Source organism: Talpa occidentalis, unplaced genomic scaffold (genome assembly GCF_014898055.3).
Source record: "Talpa occidentalis isolate TD23 unplaced genomic scaffold, MPIMG_talOcc4v2.1 talOcc4.8, whole genome shotgun sequence".
Taxonomy (NCBI): Eukaryota; Metazoa; Chordata; class Mammalia; order Eulipotyphla; family Talpidae; genus Talpa; species Talpa occidentalis.
Genome location: NW_023605194.1, coordinates 41,180,654 through 41,199,024, shown reverse-complemented (window position 1 = coordinate 41,199,024; position 18,371 = coordinate 41,180,654). Strand labels below are relative to the sequence as shown.

The following is an 18,371-nucleotide window of genomic DNA, read 5'->3' as shown; positions in this document are numbered from 1 at the left end:
TGCATTTAGCAACAGTTTTTGAATAACCTTGTCCATAGTGAAAGGTAACTAAAATTGCGTTCATTTTATTGCTTTGAAACTAATCAAATTTCACAAAGTCCTCTAAAAAATAAGATAATTTTAAAAAATTATTTATTTATGTATACAAGAACTAGAGTGTAGGCCAGAGGTGCGGGGGTGAGAGTATTCACCAGAGACAGAGTGGGGAGCAGAACAGGCAGACTGACTGAAATACCCTGTTGAGGGGAGCAGTGGGCAAGACAGGAGAGGTCTGCTGCACCATATGGGTTAGCTCCCTGGCTGGGACTGAACTCATGTTGCAATGGCTGGCCATAGCTTGATAGCGCTGTGTCTTTAACTCCTGTGCCACCAGGGAGACCCCAGAAAAGGTAGTTTTGATGGTTGTGATAAAATCAGGTATAACTTTGGCATTTCAAAAATGGAATTGGTGACACATATTGCCGTAAAGCTTTCTAGAAATGTACTGATTTTATACTTCACTAACGTGGTATGAAGATGTTTGCTTTATTGCATCCTAACAACAAACTGGTTGTGTTTGAAGTGAACCTTGCTATTGTTTAAGGCTTGAAGATTAGTAGGGTGGGTTCACATGTTTGTTAAGCTATCCAGAGACAGTTATTTGAGGTCAGTTATCTATTAGTTTTTATAGCAGGAGACTAATCACATGATTATTTAAAGTAGATAAGATTTTTATTTACCTATCTTTCCAAGAGCAAACTTACTCTGAGGCATTCATCTTGATTTAGCTGTTTAAATTGTAAGGAGTTAGTGAAGGTTACAATTTTCAACTTACTGCTCTAAATGTGAAAAGAATTCTTTTTAAATAAATTGTATAAAATGTTGGCCAAAGGAGTTAAGTAGTAGTTACTTAGTAGCTAACTATGCCATTATGTGTTGAGAAATGAGTAGGTGGAAGAAAGAGTAAGGAAAGGTTAGAAACAGAGCATGAAAAATTGAGTAAAGAAAGGCCTTGTGAATAAAAAGAACTTATGCTTTTACCTGGAAAAACATGTCATTATTACTTTAGTCCTTACCTGATTGAGTCCTATTTGCTGAGATTATTTTTTTGTGTGTCTGTACCTGCTGAAATGAACTGATACTTAAACACATTTTAAAAGAATGAACTTTTTGAAAGTCATGTTGACTGATTATGAATTAAAAAAATTTAAAGCTTTGATTAAGTTAGATGCAAAGTATCACCAAAAAGAAGTTAAAAAAAAAAAAACTTTGAATGTTGTATGATTTTAATTTAATATTTGAATAATGCAGACTCTTTCTTCCTTAATGATACAGAATTTAGTATATTTGTTAAAAAAACAGTTTCTGGAATAGATAAAACAAAACAAAGAGTCAGATAAAACCAAACCAGTAACAAACCTTAGAGATCTGACTGTAGAGGGCCTCCCTGGTGGCGCAAGGGGTTAAACACAGCACTGTGAAGCTATCTGCAGCCTCTGTACCACGAGTTCAAGTTCGATCCCCAGCCAGCCAGGGAGCTACCCACATGGCTCAGCAGACCTTTCCTGTCTTACCCACTGCTCCCCTGAGCAGTGTATTTCAGTCAGTCTGCTTGTTCTGTTCCCTACTCTGTCTCTGGTGAATCCTCTCACCCCCCCCCCCCCCATATCTCTGGCCTATACCCTAGCTCTTGTATGCATAAATAAATCTTAAAAAAAATCTGACTGTAGAATTGAGGCTACTAGGGGGATCAAAGGGGACATTGGAGAACAAAATGAGGATAGGGCACATATTCCATGTGGCAATGACTCTATTAGACACTTTACTAGAATTAATTTTTATTTTTCACAATACCCTGAAAAGCGTGTAAGGGTAAACTAAGGTAAAAAATGGGTTAACACCAATCCACAGTGATGCAGCTAGCAGGAAGTCAAGTAAAAGTCTTGTTACTTTTACAGCCTTACTAGTCCTGGTGAAATCTGGTTACATTAAAAAAAAAGCAAAATATTGGACACAGAGACCTACTGTGACCACAAGTGATTTGTATACATATTAAAGTTTGAGCAGCATTACTTTATACTGTACATTCCATATTAAAAATATATTGGTTTTAAAATCTATGAAAGATTCCTGATTGATTTTAGTGTTTGTGTATTATCAACATTTTTTACAACAAGAGGAAGTTCTTGAATTAGTCAGTGTCTCCACAACTTCAGATTGCTATCCTGCTCCTTCTTTGATTCATATCCTATTTAATTCAGAGCAACAATAACTAATTATGTCTGTGGACAATTGGTCCAAGTCTCATCACTCCAAGTTTAGCTCTCTTTTTTTTAACAGCCTTTACTCACAGACTACACACATCAGATTTATAGTCCTTGGCTTCACTCTGGAAGGCAGCTGTGCTCACCACTATACCACTATACCACCAACGTGCGCTGGCTTCACTCTGGATAGGCATTTCCAAATTAAAGAGAAAAATGGTTAAAAAAATAGCATTTTGTAAGGAAATAGCATTTTGTTTTTGATGATTAGCAAGGAACCACAGACTTGTATAAATTTATCTCCTTAGTAATTTCATTTTGTGACTATAATTATTCTGTAACAGGGGCAATGATAGGTAAGAGAAGCAAGGCTAATTTAGTAGAACAGTATATCCAGTAGGAATATAATGCAAGACTCATATAAAGTTTTCTAATAGCCACATTAAAGAAGTACAAAATCAGGCCTCCCTGATTTTGGGAAGGTTTAAGGGAGGGGTGGCGCAAGGGGTTAAGACTCAGCCTGTGAGGCTATCCACAGCCACTGCAGCCCGAGTTGGATTCCCAGCCAGCCAGGGAGCTACCCACATGGCTCAGCAGACCTCTCCTGACTCGCCCGCTGCTCCCCTCAGCAGTGTACTTTGGTCAATCTGCCTGTTCTGTTCCCCACTCTGTCTCTGGTGAATCCTCTCACCCCCCACACCTCTGGCCTGTACCCCAGTTCTTGTATGCATAAATAATCTTTAAAAAAATAAAAAATGAAGTAAAAAATCTTAATATAGTCTAACAAAATATTTCAACACATAACGTAATCAATATAAAATTATTATCAATAGATTTTATACATTTTTTGAATTAAGTATTGAAAAACATGATATGTATTTTATTTTTATTTTTAAACAATATTTTATTAAACTGATGACATTTTGTGATTTTTAAAAACTATTTTAAAGATTTATTTATTTATTTATTTATTTATACAAGTACTGGGTAAAGTCAGAAGCGCAGGAGGGTGAGAGAGCCAGAGTGGGGAGCAAAACAGGCAGACAGACGGAGGACACTGCTGAGGGGAGCAGTGGGCGCGACAGGAGAGGTCTGTGCGCCATGTGGGAACCTCGCCAGCGGCCGGGGATCGAACCGGCGCTGCAGAGGCTGCGCCACCGTGTATGCCCATGATATGTATTTTATATATTTACAGCGTCTCAATATGGATGCTGAATTTTTAAAAGTTCAAAGGTGAAATATAGCCCAATGAAAAACTAATGGAATAATATTTTATGTTGCTTCGTTTTACGTTTTAAACCAATTGAAATTAAGTAAAATAAAAAATTTCAACTGTTTGGGTCATATTAGTCACTTGATGTTGGGTTGAGTTCCTGATGTGATTTGAGACCTATGATATTGATCACCGTCCTAATGCGGTCACTAATTGCCACTGGAGGTTTATTCTATGAATACAGCTATTGTAAAGACACTGCAGAGGAAATAAAAGCCATTAAGGTCATAAAGCACTTATGAATTTCCCCTCTCCGATTCTTCCCGCAGTTGGAATCGTGAATCTTCTCTCTCCTTAGTGATTCAGAACCGGTTTCCAGACTCTTTAACCCCACAAAATTGTAAGGTTAGGGTCAGGAGATGGGGTCTTTCCCTTTTTCCCCCTGTGCCATTTAATGCTTGTTTCATATCGCTGCGTACGTTTCAGATAAGTGAGGTACTCTTAACAAGTGAGGTGGCCAACTGGATAGATAGCCTGAGCAGGTCAGCTTGGCCCAGAGGTTTTAAAACTTCCTACGTGTACCTGGATCACCTGGTTCGTTGCCAGAAATACCAGATGTCTGGGCCTCACCCTTCTGGATTCTGATCCACAAAGTTTGCACTGAGCCGCGGACACGTCCACGTTCTATAAGCTCTTCCTAAGAACGTCTGCGAACCACTGAACTCCGCCTCTGACTCTTCAAGGCTGCGGGTTCGAATTTAGAAGGTCGCGCGCAACTGCTGCGATACTCTCAGGGCTTGGCTCTCCCAGGCAGTGGCAGCTTTTCTTCCACAGATGGGTTTTGCGGGCTCTTAGCCCCAGTCCCCGAAGACTGTCCTGACAGCGTTCCTGTCCCAGGTCCTGTTAAAGCGCCCGGAGCCTGCCAAGGTAGCCCGCCGACATGTGACAGATAAACGGGTTGCCAGTCGGGCGGCCATTTTTAAGGCGGGCATCTAACCTCCTGCCCCGTGAGCCCGGAGTGGCTGGAAACGCTGTTACTAGGACTCAAGATGGCCCCCGCGCCCGCTCGCCGGCCCGCTAGCCCGCGCGCCCGCCACCCAGCGCGAGATGCGCGGGCGGCTCGGCCCGGCCCGCAACGCCCGGGGCTGGGCTTTGGCCGCCGGCCGGGGCGGAACGTCCGCCTCCTCTGCGCGCGGCCAATCAGCGCGCGGGGCCGGCTCGGCGGGGCCGCCCGCGCGCGGGGTGTGTGAGGACGCGCTGCTCGTCGCTGAGTGCCTGAGCTGAGGAGCAGTTGCCGTGGTACCTGCTGCTGCCCGTGCGGTCGCAGAGCATCGGACGCGGGTGCTGTCGCGTGGGGCGCGAAGGTGAAGCCATGACGTCGGTCAGGTAATGAGGGCGGGCGGCCGCTGAGACTGCTTGCTGGCTGGGCGTTCGCCTCACATCGCCGGAGGCTGGCGCCCCTTCTCTGGGGAGGTCTCTGGCTCCCCAGAGTCACTGGCCCCTCTCCTGGGGGAGGTTCTCTTTGCACTTTTCATTTGGCCTTTTCTGCGTTCCTGCGAAGTTTTTTGGGTCCGTGGCACTTGGCCGAGCCTTGTAAATAGCCGCCCCGCCGAGGTGACCCAAGCCCAGATTCCAGGGTTTGAAGCTTGCTTATGTGTGCAGTGGAATTCTCATGGAGAAATGTAGCTACCTTTTCCCTCCACGGGTGACAGGGCCTGAGGAAGTGTGACGTGCACCGTGCGTCTCTGTGCTTGCATGTCATGCTGTCTGACCGAACTTCCTTGGTGGCCTTCAGCAGACCTACAGAATTGGCCTTTCACGGATGCAGGTAGATTGTCCCCAAATTGTGAAATTGTGTGTCCCGAAACTTGTTTACTTAGAACTGGATTTAGTACTCTGGTTCCCAGTAATACCATCTGTTTACCTACTTTTCAGCTGAGAGTCACAAGTGAAATGAGTTTTGTGAATTAGTAGCTCTATTTGAAGCAATAAATAAGTGACTCCTCCCAATTCGTCTTCTAGAGTTTTGAAGATTCTTTTTTTGTTAATGGCGACAGGCTAATGGACTTGTCCACTTTTTGCTAGAATATCCTTGACTGTTTAACTTACGCTAATCAACTATTTATAAAAAGATAAAAATTGCCATATTTACCTAGTGTTCTGACCTGCCAATTTTAAAGTAGACCTTGGCCTTCATTGTCCCAGAGAAAAGAAGGCTCCAGAACAAATATTAAGAGAATAAAAACAGTAACATTTTTGGTTTGTGAACTCATAGCAGTCTAAGACCTGGTGATTTAACCATTTCTCAATGGTAATTTTGATTGCACAATATTTAAAACATCAGGTAAGAAGTAAGAAGGTAAGAAGATGCACTGAGCCAGACTTGAATATAGTTCCTCTTAAACTGCATAACGCTATACTAACTTAGACAAAAAAATACTTACTCTTTAAGCAGAAGGAGAAATTCAGGTGCCAAAACTTGGAGACCAACATGGAAAGGTTTCACAGAAAATTATGTGTGGACTCCTGAGCCTCTTTTTCAAAGTGAACATTTTTTAGGATGAGTTAGGGTCACACTAAGTTAATCCTTTCTGTCCCCACTCCTACTTCCATTCCCATAACAGAAACTGATGTTAATTAGGTGTGTGAATCAAATATTCTGTGTTAGGAATCAGTTCTTATGTGGACTTAATTTTAATTGACCATAGCCTTCCTGGCCACTCTTCAGTGGAGAAACACCCATATGTAAATTTTTTGCTGTTGACAAGTGACAACATCCATCTTTTAATGTAGGGATTAATGGTTTTCGAAAGACTAAAGGGTGACACCAGGCTCATTTAACTTACTGTGGAAGGATAAATAACTAGTAATAAATTTATATTTGCGTTTCTTCAAATGTTTGTATTTTATGTGGTTCTGAATAATAATGACGTCACTCATAAAAAGAATTTTAGACATTATCTAGCTACCCTCTATTACACCTGAGGAAACTGACCAAGAAAAGCTGAGCGCTTTGTAAATAATCAGTTAGTGGCAGAGTTAGGAAAGGAATTCAGATGTTCACAGTCTAGTACTTTACACGTCTTTATGGAAACAATGTACTATTTAAGTTTCCCGATAAAGTGGTTTGCATGTATGGACAAAAAATTAGAAATCATTATGAGAAACAACTCTAGTAACTCTTGCCCTCCAGGAACTTGGTAACTTAGACTCAGTAGAAGGGACACATTGCTGAAGTTGAAGCAACTTTATGTAAGTGGTGACAATTTCAGATAAACTGGTAATCCTACAGAAAGCAACCAGTTCCCAGTGTGTACTGAATGTAATGAAATTGTCATATTTTTAGTTTTCACAATTAGAATGTCAGGTATATTTCTGTTTTGTGCATAGCCTAACAGTAACCCCAAAGATGCGTGTTATTGACACACTTTTACTGGTGAGGAGAGTGATCAAGATCAAAAAATTATCAAAATTTGATTTCATGTCCAATTTGCCTTTTTATATTACACTTAAAATAATTGTTGCTAAACATAGTAATATGTGACTCTTTACAATGACTATGAAAAAATATAGGATTGGAAACCAGTGAGCATGAGTAATCAACATACTTTAACTCTAATTGGTGGTCTTTTTCAGAGTCACTGATCTTTTCTTCCTTGCACATTTGTTTAATGAAATGTTCAGTGATGGTGGTACTAATATATTAATATATCCCATAGTGTTGTTGGGTAGCTATGAGCCCCGTCTTTTCACCTGAAAAGAAATGTTTAAATCTTAAGTTTTTAAACAGGAAACAGACTTACCTATTTATTTTTCTCATTTCATAGTTGGGGAAACAGAAACCAAGAGATATTATAATTTCGTTAAGTTCACACAAGTAGTTACATGGATCTTGAATTAGAGTGCACATCTCTAAATACCTGGTTCAATGTACTTTCTAGAATAGCATTCCATTATTAGGATTTTCTAAATAATTTAAAATCAAAAGAATTTAAAAACTTAAGACAATCTTTCAGTGAATTTGTCTGGAGACACTGTCTCTTTGACTTTTGTTATTTGTATCCTACATCATTACTGATGAAAAGCTTCTAAAACCCATTATTCTTGAAGAACAACTTTCATCCTTTGTTGTGTGTGTCACATTCCAACTGGTTCTTCATTAAGGAAATGATGGCATGTATTTGATATATTGATGCTTTTGTTATTTTTTTTTTATTGGTCCATTTGGAAAGTTGATACCTGAATTTTAATTCAGGATGAAGGGGAAAATGTAGACTGTCAGGTCTAGAACAGATTGGATGCTCTTAGAGAGCATTTTACTCTTTCTTTGTATTGGACTATGAGGCCCAAAGTGAAGTTACTCCTCCTTAGGCAATGTAGATCTTAACATAAAAATTAGATCTTTGATTCCTACTTTATGCACATTTTACTGAGCAACAGGATTTCAAAATACCTCTATGAATATTGCCTTGTTTTCCTCACATTACGTCTAGTCTGGTTTTCAGCACTGCTTACAGCCTGCGCTTGTGCCAGGAAAGACTGGGAAAATTAGGTGGGGAGACAGGGAGAGTGTTTGCTATAGAGCTGAGGAGCCCTATTCTTTGGCCTTCTTGGACAGGTCATATTTGGTCTAAGACTGTTCTGGGACTCTACATGACTGTGCCCTACATGATGGTTCTGGAACCACTTCTGTGGGTTATGACTACATTGGAAAATTTATGTGGGCTGTGGGTGGGGTCTGGGGATATTTTCTCCTAACACTCAAAACTTTTTGAGGTATGTCCAGTAGGATCTGCCAAGCCACTCAGATGGAGAACATTCATAGGAAACTAAATCTGGCTAAAATTGAAACTGCTTTACTTTGTTGAGTTGGTTTCTTTGTGCCCTTTAAGTAATTTTCAAACCAATTTCAGGACTTGTGTGTTATAAGAATTGTAAATTTCAGATTGCTGCATGAATTTATGGGACTTCTTAAAAGGCAAATGAGCTTTTAACATAAAATGAAATTATTTATGAAATATTTTGAAGAACTAAAACAGGACTCCTCTCACAAAACTGCAATGTTGTCAGCTGTTAATGCTCATATTTATAAATAGGTCATCTTTGTTTGAAAAAGCATACAAAGGCTTTCTAACTCCATATCTTTCCAGCTATTTGCTACATTAAGCAGAACTGTCAAAGATAAAGGAAACCAAGATAATTGTCTGGAAGGTTTGAGTATTAACCTTTTCCTGTAGTATTGGTTGCATTCATGCCTCTTTTCTTCTTCATGCCTACTCAGTTTTAAATTATTACTTAAAAGAGCACTAATAAAGTGTGACTTCTTCTTGAGCAGTAAAACCAGCTTATAAATAGGATGATCATGTATCCTAGTTTTTCCAGGACACTGCTATTATCCTGGTATAATAAGTACTCTTTCTTTATTCTCAAAATTGTCCCTTTTGGATAATAAATTGTCTATTTACCTTCTTGCACACTGTAATCATTTTGTTGTAGTAGATTTTCATTGTGGAAATGTTATTTAAAATAAGACCGTGAAATAATGGGATGTTAGCCTGTTTTGTGTAGATTTGGATATTGTTCATTGGTCAGACATTTTTATTGTGTTAAGAGATTTTTGAGTGCTTTTGAACAACAAAGCATGTGAAGATAGGGATCATTTTTTTTTTCTGACCTTTGGCAGGTTATGAGGCATTGCTAAGCCTCTTATTTCTATTAAACAGAAGTGACAGCAATACTTATCCTAGAGTTTTGTGAGGCTTTATAGGCAATAATGTAAAAATGCTTTATAAGCTGTAAATTGCTGTGTGTGTTATTATTATGTCATACCTATGCTCCTGAAAATTGAATTTAAAATGAATAATTTTATCAACCTGAGGGGAACGTATTAGTTAACAGAGCACAGATTTTAAAAGAAGTCTTATAAGGTGCATCAGGGAAATATTAATAGTTGGAGATATACATGAAATTGAGGTTTATGGGGGAGGGTTTGAAATGTCAAGATATAATTTGCTGAATAGAGTGACCAATAGAAAGTGAAAAAAAAAAAAATAGACGATTCTGGGCGGAGGAAAGATATCAGTGTTCTTGAGTATGCAGGAAAGCAGAGGATACCCAGTATAAATGAAAGGATTGACTTTGCAATAGCCTAAGTAACTCAAATATTTTCCTAGTCTCTTCACTTAAAACATACCACCAATGTAATTTATATACAGTAAAATCATAGATCTTAATTTAAGCTCACTGGGTTTTCACAATGTATTAGTGTAAACACCATCCAGGTCAAGGTACAAACATGTTCATCTCAGAAAATTCTTTCCTGCCTCTCTTCAATTAGTCCCAGTATCTGCAACTATTCTCTGACTTGTATCAGAGATTATATTACTGAGTCTGAAAGGTCTTTGTCTGACTTTTACCAATTGATCTCACTCAAATTTTGTTTTTTTAATTTTTCCCTAAATTTATTTATTTCCTTACATTGTTGTTAATTTTTTAACTGTATTTGGATTCTTCCCTCAGATGTAGTCCCCATAGTTCTCCCACCGCCATCATGCCCATGAATCATCACCATAGTCCTTTGTGCTCTCCCCTCTCCTGTTTTAACCTTTCTCCCTCTTCCTCCCCTGATGTATGCCTGAGATCTATGGTCAGTTTGCAAGTTTATCTTTTTTTTTTGACCTTTTGTTTTTTTCTCTACATTCCACATGTAAGTGAAATCATCCAATATCCTTTTCTTTTTGACTTATTTCACTTAACATAATTCCTTCCAGCTCTATCCATGTTGTCACATATAGCACGAGCTATCTTTTTTGATGGCTGCGTCATATTCCATTGCCACACAAATTTTGAAAGAGCCAATAATTGGTTCACACAATAGGGAAGGGCAATAACTGCCCTGGGCCACATTCCTCTGTTAAGGTTAAGACCCGTGGGGGTTCTGATTTTTATGCTATTGATTAATAGGGTGGGGTATCTGGGAAGCAGGGTGTTGGCTGGCTGGGGTTTTGTAAGCAGGGTTTTGGCTGGACTTGGGTTTTCAACCACAGGAAGATGACAAACAAGGAGTGGACTCCAAAGGTTTTGTAACAGTTAGTTTTGCTTAGTCTAGAACTTTATATAAATGGGATCAACATTAAGTAGTATTTGTGTCTTGATTACGTTTGTTCAATACTTGAGACTCATCCATTTTCTTCTATCAGTACTGCGTTTGTTTTCATTGCCAAATAATATTCCGTTATTTGGAAATAGGCAACAATTCTTCTGTTGATGAACTTTGGATTATGTCTGCTTTTTGGTTAGTATAAATAAGACTGCTATGAAGGGACTCTCAGGTGGCACAAGGGGTTAAGTTTCAACGCTATGAAGTTATCTGCAGCCACTGCAGCAAAGAGTTCGATCCCCTGCCAGGAAGCTAACCCACGTGGCATAGCAGACTTCTCCTGTCTCGCCCACTGCTCCCCTGAGCAGTGTATTTCAGTCAGTCTGCCTGTTCTGTTCCCCACCCTGTCTCTGGTGAATTCTCTCACTGCTCTGTACCTCTGGCCTGGACCCTAGTTCTTGTATGCATAAATAAATAAATCTTTTTTTAAAAAAAGACTTCTATGTATGTTCTTAATATAAGCCTTTGTGTAGACTTGGGTAAATACTAAGGTGGGGAATTGCTGTGTCCAGGGTAAATGCGCATTTAACTTTAGAAACCACCAAACTCTTTTCTAAAATGGAAAACTGGAAAATGGAACACACTCTACATTCCCACCAGTGGTGTTATAAGTGTTCTCTTTGTTCCACATTCCTGACAGTCTTGACATTTAATTTAAGCCATGCTGATGGATGTGTAGTTAGATATTATTGTGTATATAAGTTCTAGTTCCTTGTTGACTAATGACGTGATTATAGACAATTTACTTGTTTTCTTTTGAACTGTTAGTTAAACTCTTTTACCTATATTTTGATTGGGTTGTCTTTTTGTTTTTGATTTGTAGGAATTCACTTTATATTCTGGATTTAAGTTATTTGTCAGATTTTACAAACGCATAAAATATGTATTTGCATATGTAGCAAATATTTCCTCGAGTTCTGAGTCATTTCTTTCATTTTCTTTGCATTGTCCTTGGGAGAAGAAGTGTTAACTTTTTTTAAAGTTTTCTTTTTATTTGCTGTGGTATAACAATTCTAATCAATTTATTTGGGACCTCAACTATTTAATTCTACAACATTTTTATCACCCCAAAATGAAAACTCCTCATTTCTCCTACCCACTCCCTGGCAATTATCTACCTTCTGTCTCTGTGAATTTGCCATACTCTGGACATTTAATAAGTGGGATCATATAATATTTGGACTTTCGTATCTGATTTCTTTCACTGAGTATGTTTTAAAGTTCACCTATATTGTTGCATGTATCGGTATTTCATTCCCTCTTATGGCCAATGTCATTTTGTATATTTACGTATACACATTTACCACATTTGTCCAGTTTATGGATATTTTTATTTCTGCTACTTGCAGTTATGAGTAATGTTGTTAGAACATTCACACACAAGTTTTTGTGTAGTTATGTTTTCATTTCTCCTGGGTATACACTTAGGAATGGAATTGTGGGTCATATGATAATTTAGCATTCACTTTTTTTCTTTTTTTTTTTTAAGATTTATTTATTTATGCATACAAGAACTGGGGTGTAAGCCAGAGGTGTGGGGGGTAAGAGGATTCACCAGAGAGAGTGGGGAGCAGAACATGCAGATATACTGAAATACATTGCTGAAGGGAGCAGCAGGTGAGGCAGGAGAGCTCTGCTTCACCATGTGGGTTGCTCTCTGGCCTGCCGGCCATTGAACTCATGCTGCAGTGGCTGGCAATAGCTTGATAGCACTGTCTTTAACCCCTGTGCTACCAGGGAGGCCCCTAACATTTACTTTTTTTGAGGAACTACCAAACTTCCAGGCTGGCTACATCATTTTACATTTCTGGCAGGATTGTACGAGGATTTTAATTTCTCCACAGTCCTTGCCTAATACTTAGTATTGTCTCTCAGTCTTTGCTGAGAGGCTCTGTGTGCTTGTTGAGGCATACCTACAAACACTTAGCCAGGCATGCAACTCTGTGATAGCCTTTGCTATCAGAGTTCAGGCTTAGAGATGATAACCTAGAACTGTTTCTGTTTTTTCTTAAGCATGCCTAAATCCCTAGGCATATATTTGTGGCCTTTTAGATTTCAAGAATATTCAGAACTTTCCAAAACTTCTTATGGAAACCATTTTCTCTTATTTTTACTTTTAAGTATTTTGGTTAGCTTTTTGCTCCAACTGCTTCAGACAGCTGCAGTGTTACACAAATGCAACTGGTTGTTTTTGACAAATGCTCCTAGGGAAAAGACAGTTAATACTCGGTAAACTCTGAGTCAGGACAAATAATTAATCTTGGGGGTGGGGTTTATCAGGGAACTGCCAGTACGCTCAAATAATAGCTGTCCTGGGCCTCCCTGGTGGTACAGGGGTTAACATCTCAGTGCTATCAAGCTATCAAGGCCACTGTGCACTCAGCATGAGTTCCATTCCCAGTCAGGAAGCTAACTCACATGACCCAGCAGACTTCTCTCTCACCTACTCTTCCCCTCAGCAGTGTATTTCAGTAAATCCCTGTTTTGTTCCCCACTCTGTTTCTGGTGAATCCTCTCACCCATCCCGCATTTCTGTCCTGTACCCCAGTTCTTATATGTAAAAATAAGTTTAAAAAAAAAAAGTCTTAAAAAAAATAGCTATTTTCTGAAAACAGCCCTGTCTGATCCTTCCAGTGACTGTAGTTCCTGGTTTCCACTGTGTTTGTGGGGAGTTTCTTGTTAAGATTTCAGTGGAGCTGGGAGAGGGAGAAGAGGATAGGGCAATTTGAAATGCCATAATGATTGCTATTTTACTGAGATTTGGTCAAGTTTTTTTTTTTTTTAAAGATTTATTTATTTATACAAGCACTGGGTAAAGTCAGAAGCGCGGGAGGGTGAGAGAATCCACCAGAGCCAGAGCGGGGAGCAGAGCAGGCAGAAGGACTGAAGCACACTGCTGAGGGGAGCAGCGGGTGGCAGGAGAGGTCTGCGCACCATGTGGGACCCTCCTCCGGTGGCCGGGGAGCAGCCGGGGATCGAACCAGCGCTGGAGAGGCTGCGGGCAGCTTCGCAACCCAGTGCTCAACCGCTGCACCACTGGGGAGGCCCCAAGTTTTTTTTTTTTTTTAATATTTATTTATTTATGCACACAAGAACTGGAGTGTAGGCCACAGGTTTGGGGAGGGGAATTGAGAGTATTCACCAGAGACAGAGTAGGGAGCAGAACAGGCAGATCTACTGAAAAACACTGCTGAGGGGAGCAGCGCAGGATACAGGAGAGGTCTGCCTCATCATGTCATCAGCTCCCTGGCCTGCCAGGGATTCATGCTGCAGTGGCTGCCGATAGCTTGATAGCTGTGTCTTTTAACACCTGTGCCACCAGGGAGGCCCCAGATTTTGTCAGTTTTTAGATCAGTGTTCCTTGGATTGTTGCAAACCTTTGGTTAATACTTGGAATTACGAAAAAGTTTATTTTTATTTTTTTTACTTTTTTTTTTTTGGGCTGGTGTTTTTGTTGTCTTTATGGAAGAATCAATTTTCAGGTCTTTATTCTGTGATTCCCAGTGATGTCACACTAGTTGTTTTTTAGACTTTTTTAAAAAGATTATTTATTTATACAAGAGCTGGGGTACAGGCCAGAGGTGCGGGTCGGGGTGGTGGGGAAGGGGTGAGAGGATTCACCAGAGACAGAGCGGAGAGCAGAACAGGCAGACAGACCGAAAGCACTGCCGAGAGGAGTAGTGGGCGAGACAGGAGAGATCTGCCGTGCCATGTGGGTACCTTCCTGGCTAGCCGGGAATCAAACTCATTCTGCAGAGTCTGTGGATTGCTTCATAGTGCATTGCTTAACCCCTTGCTCCACTAGGGAGGCCCCCAACATTTATTTCTTAAACCCCTATTTTTTTCTCTTGAAATGCTTTTAAGACTCTCAAGAAGTTGTAAAAATACTTTAGAGTTACTATACGGTATAGAGTTACTAGTACAGCATAGAATTACTAGTCACCCATTGATAAATCTTACATAGTCACATTACTAAAAAACAGGAGATTGGTATAATACTATTAAGTTGGTTACAGATATTGTTAGAATTGAACCAATTTTTGCGTGCACTGTATTTTATGAGAGAGTATTGATGTATACCATGAAATTTTATCGCATCCACATTTGTGTAACCACTAGTGTAACATTTGTGTAACAATTAGGACATTAAACTGTTCTGTCACCCAAAAGAAACACTTTCATGTTATTCCTTTATGGTTTTACCCACTCCTCAGGCTTAACCTTTAGGGACTACTGATCTGTTTTCCTTCAATGTAATTTTGTCACTTTGAAAGTGTTATATAAATAGAATCACATAGTATATTAACATGTAGATGTAACATTTGACCTTTATTTTCACTTAGCACTATGCCCTTGAGATCTGTCCAAGTTGTACCATAATTCATTCATTTTTATTGCTGAGTGTTAGTCTATCATGTGTTTACTAGTTTTGCTTTTTAACCTACTCACTTGCTGAAGATCATTTGGATTGTTTCTTGGATTTTGTTATTACAAATAAAGCTGTTGTATGGGCCTCCCCGGTGGTGCAGCGGTTGAGCGCTGTGCTGCGAAGCTGCCTGCAGCCTCTGCAGCGCCGGTTCGATCCCCGGCTGCCGGTGAGGGTCCCGCATGGTGTGCAGACCTCTCCTGCCGCCCACTGCTCCCCTCAGCAGTGTACTTCGGTCCTTCTTCTGCCTGTTCTGCTCCCCGCTCTGGCTCTGGTGAATTCTCTCACCTCCCGTGCTTCTGACTGTACCCAGGGCTTGTATAAATAAATAAATAAATAAATCTTTAAAAAAACAACAACAAATAAAAACAACAAATAAAGCTGTTGTGGCATTTGTATACAAGTTTCTCTGTGAGCTTACTTTCGTTTCTCTGGAATAAATAATTAATAGTGCAATTACTTATTTTTGTGTTTGTTTTACTAATTGCTAGATGAGTGGTATTAAAATCAATTAAGATTGGCTTTTGTCCCAAGTTTTTTTTTCTCAAATATTGTGAAACCAGTTTCTTTTATTCATTAATTTATCTATCTACTTTTATGAAATCCTTTTATATCTGGTGGTCTTGTTTTAAAGTCAACCTTGTCTGATATTAATATATTCATGATTAGTGGTTGCAAATTTTTCCTCAACCATTTTCAGCCTTTCTATGTCCTTATATATAAAGTGTATCTTTAGTAAATAGTGTTTATTTTTATTTTTTAAGACCTGGGGTGTAGGCCAGAGTAGGGGGAGCAGTGAGAGGATTCATCGGAGACAGAGTGGGAAGCAGAACAGGCGGATTGACTAAAGTACACTACTGGGGGAACCAGGGGTGAGACAGGAAAGGTCTGCTGCACCATGTGGCTTGGGTTGGCATTGAACTCATGCTGCAGTGGCTGGTGATAGCTTGATAGTGCTGAGCTTTAACTCCTGCACCACCAGGGAGGCCCAATGGCATTTGGGCCTCCATACAGTGACAGTCTTAATGTTTTAACTGAAGTATTTAATCCATTTACATTTAATGCAATTTACAATATTGTTGATTTAAACATACCATTCTTTTGTTTTCCATTTATCCTATCCTTATTTCTGAATTTTAATATATTTTAATGCCTCTTATTTATTCTGTTGGATTTTTACCTCTACCTTATTATATCATTTAGTGATTATTCTGAGGAGTGCAAAATTTATTTTTAACTTATCAAAACCTAACATGAATTAGTGTTCTGTCATTTCACCTTTGATGTAAGAACCTTTAAAATCAAGCTTTACTCTAGTCTAGACCAAATCTATGGGCACATGAAAGAAGCAGCATTATGTTAACAGAAAAAGTCAGAAACTAGAATTGCAAAATTACTCAGAGCCTGTGTGATTATTGTATGCTAGCCTTCTTGAATACAAATGTAATTGAAATTAAAAAAATCCTTACCCTTTATGTCTAGCTGATTGAGATTGGTTGCTTGATATAGAGTAAAAAGTAACTCTTGAAATCAATTAAAAGGTTTATCAAATAGGGCCTCCCTGGTGGTGCAAGGGGTTAAGCACAGCACTGTGAAGCTATCCACAGCCTCTGTAGCACGAGTTCAATCCCCCGGCTAGCCAGGGAGCTACCTACATGGCGCAGCAGACCTCTCGTGACTTGCCTGCTTCTTGTGCCCCTGAGCAGTGTATTTCAGTTAGTCTGCCTGTTCTGTTCCCCACTCTGTCTCTGGTGAATCCTCTCACCCTCTGCAGCTCTGGCCTACACCCCAGTTCTTATATGCATAAATAAATAAATCTTTAAAAAAAGTTTATCAAATAACTTAAAAACCTGGGAGAGGGAGTGAATAAAATTTGTGAGTTTTTATTTATTTTACCCAATTTCAGGAGCTGTCATTTACTTTGTGAACCGCATCCTCTGGAGTTGTGCATTGGACAGCTTGTGCAACTTTTAGAGAAGATTTCCTAAGACAGGTCACATGAGAGAAATATTAAAAAGATGAAAGGGAGTTTGCTAGGCCAAGGAAATAGGGGAAGGACTTCATAGTCAGTCTTTTTTAAGAGCAGTGAGATATTATTTCCCAAGACAAAGAAGGGATGACTTCATGTTATAAAACCTTGCCTCTGGATCTATGCCCTGCCTTAAGATGGACTTCTTTGATAAAAAACTTTTCTGGAGATGTTCCTAATCTACATAGTTTAATCTTAACAGTTTCTCCTGAGGCTTATAGGGCCTCAAGTAATCATAGTTCCCCAAACCAAGGTGACACTTACTGGAAAACACTAACTCTGGGAATCTTGGAAAAAGCCTATTTACCCCTTTTTAAAGAGATCCATTCTATACCTATATTTAATTGAAAAGTCCAAAGAGGTTACCATCTTTGGGTAGAGGTGTCAGGTAAAGTTTAAGTGGTCCAACAATTTCATCAATCACTCAGTTTCTAAATTTTTCCATTCTACCTTCAATGGAGCTTTTTTTTTTTGTAATTGTATTTATCGGGAAGACAGATTTTCTGAATCTGAGTATACCCAGAAAAACCTTGAGTTTGTTCTGATTTGACTGGCTTAGATTACATGTCCATCTCTGAACTGATTAGTAAGGCTGGAACATTCCACTGTATTTATTTATTTTTTAAAGATTTATTTATTTATGCATACAAGAATTGGGGTACAGGCCAGAGGTACGGGCGGGGGGTGGGGGTGACAGGATTTACCTTTGAATGGGGAACAGAACAGGCAGGTTGACTGAAATGCACGGCTGAAGGGGGCAGTGGGTGAGTCAGGAGAGGTCTGCTGCGCCATGTGGGGAGTCACCTCCCTGGCCGGCCAGGGATGGAACTCATGCTGCAGTGGCTTTGGGTAGCTTCATAGTGCTGGATCTTAACCACCAGGGAGGCCCCAACATTCCACTATATTTAATGGCCTAGGCTTGGCTGTGCACCAAGGTTAATAGACCCCTACTTTCCATAAACTGGGTAGATCAGTTCCACCTAGGTCTCTTGAACAAAAAAATTTCAGGTATAAAAAGTGGGACTTCAAAGAACCAATGATGAGCACTCAGTTCAAGACAAATGACCTTAATTGAATTATTATTACTTTTTGGCAGTAACAAACTAGACATTTTAATTATTATTTACTTAACATTATTTATTTCATTAAAAGTAAGCAATAAAAGAACAGTTTGTAAAAGTTAAATTTTGTCCATGCATTGTTCTTAATAAATAATATATTCAGAAAATTACTATTTCACATTTGAGCAATTCAGTCCCAGCAGATTCTTGTTTTTTATGTAAATACATTCTTTTCCATAT

General features: G+C 39.4%; 1 protein-coding gene across 2 annotated transcripts in view; it reads left to right on the top strand.

Annotated features, from left to right (window-relative positions):
- ADK (adenosine kinase) overlaps nucleotides 1-18,371 on the top strand; it is a 430,089-nt gene that overhangs the window by 20,639 nt on the left and 391,079 nt on the right. The window contains exon 1 of one of the 2 annotated variants that reach the window (XM_054690531.1): nucleotides 4,653-4,842. The exons of the other annotated variant lie outside the window; for it this stretch is intronic. Within the exon in view, the coding sequence (XP_054546506.1) occupies nucleotides 4,829-4,842 (14 nt within the window). The 5' untranslated portion in view covers nucleotides 4,653-4,828. Of the gene's footprint in view, nucleotides 1-4,652; nucleotides 4,843-18,371 lie in introns of those variants that run through there. 2 annotated transcript variants of the gene reach the window in all.